At 23.5% G+C, this 2,167-nt stretch overlaps 1 protein-coding gene across 1 annotated transcript in view; it reads left to right on the forward strand.

The window, feature by feature from the left end:
• The first annotated feature begins 1,915 nt into the window (after window positions 1–1,915).
• Window positions 1,916–2,167, forward strand: part of LOC108756673 (odorant receptor 43a-like) — a 662-nt gene continuing 410 nt past the window's right edge. Inside the window, exon 1 of the mRNA XM_018500660.1 lies at window positions 1,916–2,019. Within this exon, the coding sequence (XP_018356162.1) occupies window positions 1,916–2,019 (104 nt within the window). The remainder of the gene's footprint in view (window positions 2,020–2,167) is intronic.

The raw sequence follows: 2,167 nt of genomic DNA on the forward strand, positions 1-2,167 counted from the left end.
TAATAAACGGGACAGGATCATTGCTCATTGCATATCTTCAACATGCCTGCGGAATGTTTAAAATTGCTAGGTAACATAATAAACATATATAATAATATTAAATAATTTTTAATTACAAAAACAAAGTGTCCGTGCTGCGTGAATACACAACTAACAACGAGTAACAAAGACATAGTATATAGTATAAGTTGTAGTTTATATACTTAAATACTTCGGTATGAATTTTATATAAATAGGTATATACCCAATTCTAAAAACTATGCGTCAACATCATTTTCAGTCATGAAACGCAGTCATAAATAGAACTGAAGAGAAAGATCATACATGTAAACTGAAAAGCAACTGCTATAATAATATTAATGTTAATCAACATTTTGGAAGAATATGAATAATTTGATGTTCATAAATATCTTAAAAATTGTTACAAAATTTAAATTAGGAATGGGCTCTTCGTTCCCTCATTATCAAAAAGCATTTATTTTGGTATGAAAAATGTACTTTATAAAATATTAGCTAATATTATGCGTATTAAAAGTTTAAATAATTAGATTATTGAAATAACAAAATCTTAATATGCATGATTCGTTAGAGTAATGTGCAATATAGTGTATCTGAAGTTACTTTTTAGCTTTATCTTAAAAGTCAAATTTTGAATAGGATAATATGAAATATAAAAATACGGAAAAATAGAGAAGTAATAAATATTTTCATTTATATTTTAATATTATTGGAAATTCTCAGCAGTCCGCGATTATTACAAATAAGCTTATCACATCAATAAGTGTTTGTGCACAAATATGTATTACGTTATAGGACCAGATCAATAATAAGTGCACAACGTGAACAGGTTATAAACATTTTTTTATTAAATTATATTATTAAGAGCTATAACAAGCTAACTTTTCTCTCTTATTTCTTTAAATTGTTAATTTAATTTCCTTATTGAGTACTTTTACTTCTTGCGATAGTTATCAGTTATTAAATTATTTACAGTTACCGCATCAAAAGAGCTATACATATTTATACATCAAAAGATCTTAGTATGCAGAAAGAGATTTTAGTTTATAGAGATCTAATTCGTGCAGTAGATATTCATCGAAATTCTATGACGTAGGTATCTACATATCCTGTAATAAATATATATCAATTATAATAACTTGCTTTTAGATTCTCCAACTATTTTATATCCAGATTTCAAATCTCATTCATGTTTTTAATACCACTTGGAGTTCTTACTATGAGCCTAAATATTTTTCGAGTACGTCTCGTCATTTACTAATTCATGTTAATGATTTGCATATTATTTTGTTATGTTGCTTTAGATTAATAAATTATGACTTTTTCTTAGTGTCTTTTTCTAATAAATAATATTGATAGAGATCAGATTAATATTTTGAGTGTAACAATTTATGAAAAAATTATTTAAATTTGGATTTTGAAGTATTATTAATATATATTTGTTGGCACAATTTTTTATTTTCGTATCCGGATTTTGAAATTATTAGACCAGCTTTAAATATTAAATAAAAAATGATTATCTGAAAAATAAAATATACCAGAAATTTATTTCAAACATAGCTTCTGATTTTTAATAATATAACATCAAGTCTCTGGTATCTTTAAATTAATTTATTGCTATAATATTTCTTTAAAATCTAATACATATAATAATAAACGATATTATTATTGCATAATATTATATATATCAAATATAATAAAAATTTGTGATTCTCTATTTATGAAAATATATATAGCTTAATACATTAATTTATAGTAGATTAATGTTGTGGTAAATTCTATCGCAAATTAATAAATATAAAGTTTATATAAACTATATTCAGAAATTGATCTCAATAATACATTCGTTTACTAGATCTTCCAGATTTTATTATTCGAATATAATACTGAAGAACTTATGTTATGTTTTGTAATTATATCTATCTGTTTTATATACATGTTTATGTCCAATTTGGTCGGACAGCAAATTATAGATCATAATAATTACATATTTGTCACTGCGTAAGTAATATAATTGTATTGCATTATAGTAATATATTATAAAAGAAATTCAGTGGTTTATTACTCTTAACGAGTGTAACGCTACAATTATACAGTCGTTTAAAGTTACAAAAATAGATCCTAAATTACTAGAGAAATGAAAAATATT

The sequence above is a fragment of the Trachymyrmex septentrionalis genome, unplaced genomic scaffold, assembly GCF_001594115.1.
Source record: "Trachymyrmex septentrionalis isolate Tsep2-gDNA-1 unplaced genomic scaffold, Tsep1.0 scaffold13, whole genome shotgun sequence".
Lineage (NCBI taxonomy): Eukaryota > Metazoa > Arthropoda > Insecta > Hymenoptera > Formicidae > Trachymyrmex > Trachymyrmex septentrionalis.